Genomic DNA, 2302 nt, shown 5'->3' with positions numbered 1-2302 from the left:
ATTACCTAAAATTCTGCAGGTCCAAGCATAGGATCAGAAAGTTGAAATAAAAATTACATTTAAAGGTGGCAGAAATAGTTTTTTACTACTTCCAATGACACAGCTCAAAATATTCAGTTAAAGAAATAAAACAATTACGTGTTTGGAAATCATATACAGAATTCTTGGAATATATAGATATATACAGAGTTGACCAGCTAGATCTGATACATTAAAAAAATACATCAATTTAAATTTCATTTTTAAAAAATATCATAGAAATGTACTAATTACACAGTAAAAGAGTTCAGAATCGATTAAACAGCTCTACATGTTCAGCAGTAAAACTAGATTGTCTTGGGTTTTCTAATGGCAGCCCAAGAATTTGGACTGACAAAAATCTGAAGGCATTTTTCCATGCCAGGTAGTATGGCACATTGAATACATAATGTGCTTTGAGCAGTAAATCTATTGTTTTCAGGGTTGGCTGTTCTGGCAATTGTATTGAATGCCCATCACCCAGAACAAGATACTGGCTAACAATTTGGTCTCGGTCACCCATAGCCATGACATACGGTTGAATGGGGTGCCTGCACTCCTCTCTTCTTCTAGAAATTTCAAGTTCAACACCGCTTCCCACCTGAAAAGATAAGAACAAAATAAGATTCAAATAAGAAACTTTAGAAAGGCAAATGTTTTTTGAAGGTGTACTTACTGGTACCAATTGGTATATGTGGTCGAGTTCTGCCACAAGACTCATTTTTTTCTCATGTGCATATACTCTCTTGGGAAGGGGCAGAAATTTAGTCAAGATCATAAGGGCATTCAAGCAGTCTGAAAAAGTACAAAGTTCGTCAAAAGAGTGACAAATCAAAAACAATAAAAAGGTTTCAAAGCAGAAGGAATCACAATGTCATTGTTCCATGTCATAAATTGGACTGGCACAGAAGAAATACAAACTACATTGAGCTCCTGTGCATCTAAATGCAACATTATTTGCTAAAATGAAGATATAATGCTTACCATCCTTTGTTAAGTTGGACACACTGCCATATTTCTTTGGCTCAGCATAACCCAGTTTTAGAAGTTTTTCAATATATTGGTGCCCATCACGTATCAAGTTATCTCCCATGGTTGGATTCATCAGTTCAAACTCCAAGAATATCTGTAAAGCAGTATTATTATTCCTAAATAATAGACGTTTAATATTTCAATCAATCATAAATTAAAAGGTATATAATGCTACCTACCATTTCTCCTTTAAAAGCTTTCAGATATTTGAATTGTTGAAGCACAGAATCAAGGAGATATTTTTCATCCATGACATAGTTCCTACGTTCCTGAAAGGTCTGCTTGGCCAGGCTGACAATTGTCACCTTGTTTGAATCAATATGGCTGATGCATCCAAGGTATTTAGTCTATGGAGAGAAGAACCATAACAAGTATCAACAACCATTAGAAAACCCAAGTGATGAGGTTAAAATGAATTAAGGTTTAAAGACGTATACAACTTACCTCATTAGATAGTTCCGAGGGGTCAATGGCTCTCTTTAAAATTACAGGCTGCTCCTTTTTCTGAGGAGCCTTCCTTTGCCCTCCACTACGAGCCCTTGGTGTATCCTGAAGTTTCTGACGATTGGCAATATTATTTGCAAGTTTTCCTACCCCATTAGATTTACCAAAAAGCCAAGTCTACAAAATGAAAACAAAACCGATTGTAAAGAAAAGTGAAAGAATGAAAAGCACACACAAAACACAAATTCAACTCACCCAAGGTTTTTCTCCTTCTTTGGTACATCTTTGCGCAAATTTAGGGAAGGTAGCCACCAGGCTTACTGCCATAGCTTCTGGCTCTATGGTCAGAAGTGCATTTGGATCACTGGACACAAAGGGAGGGAAAAAAATCAGTATTCTTATAACAAAACAGAAAGATAATTGTAAAGAGCTTACTTACGAATGCAAAGAGTATAGGTGATCCACAAGGATATCCAGTAAAAATTTTAACATTTCTCCTGAACAGAAGCCCTCTGTTTTTAGGCTTTCAACAAGCTCATCTGTGTCTTCAACCTTTTCAACAATTTCTAAAATTTTAAACTGAAACAAAAATTGTTGACAGATTTAAATATTATCCATAATTTATACTCTTTATCTGGATACATATTTGAACAAAAGACTTACTTTAAGATGAGAGGGACACTCTAAGAAATCTCTTATAATTTTCTTTTGCACTTGAGTCTGCAAATAAAGAGTTAAGTTAGGACATGTACCATTTACAAAAATTAATAGATAAAAGGCATTATTACTAAAGGCATACTAGTGTGTT

At 34.8% G+C, this 2302-nt stretch overlaps 1 protein-coding gene across 1 annotated transcript; it reads right to left on the bottom strand.

The window, feature by feature from the left end:
* Nucleotides 1-73: 73 nt before the first annotated feature.
* On the bottom strand, nucleotides 74-2214 carry LOC127751130 (uncharacterized; the record flags this gene model as incomplete). Its single annotated transcript, XM_052274221.1, has 8 exons — nucleotides 74-619; nucleotides 695-813; nucleotides 1003-1144; nucleotides 1230-1397; nucleotides 1495-1671; nucleotides 1750-1858; nucleotides 1934-2073; nucleotides 2158-2214. Coding segments are annotated over 8 exons (1245 nt in total), but the record flags the coding sequence as incomplete, so codon positions are not given.
* Between the last annotated feature and the right edge of the window lie 88 nt (nucleotides 2215-2302).

The sequence above is a fragment of the Frankliniella occidentalis genome, unplaced genomic scaffold (genome assembly GCF_000697945.3).
Source record: "Frankliniella occidentalis isolate FOCC.00 unplaced genomic scaffold, Focc_3.1 Scaffold354, whole genome shotgun sequence".
Taxonomy (NCBI): domain Eukaryota; kingdom Metazoa; phylum Arthropoda; class Insecta; order Thysanoptera; family Thripidae; genus Frankliniella; species Frankliniella occidentalis.
The sequence above is the reverse complement of the archived record's forward strand: the minus strand, read 5'-3'. Positions and strand labels throughout refer to the sequence as shown.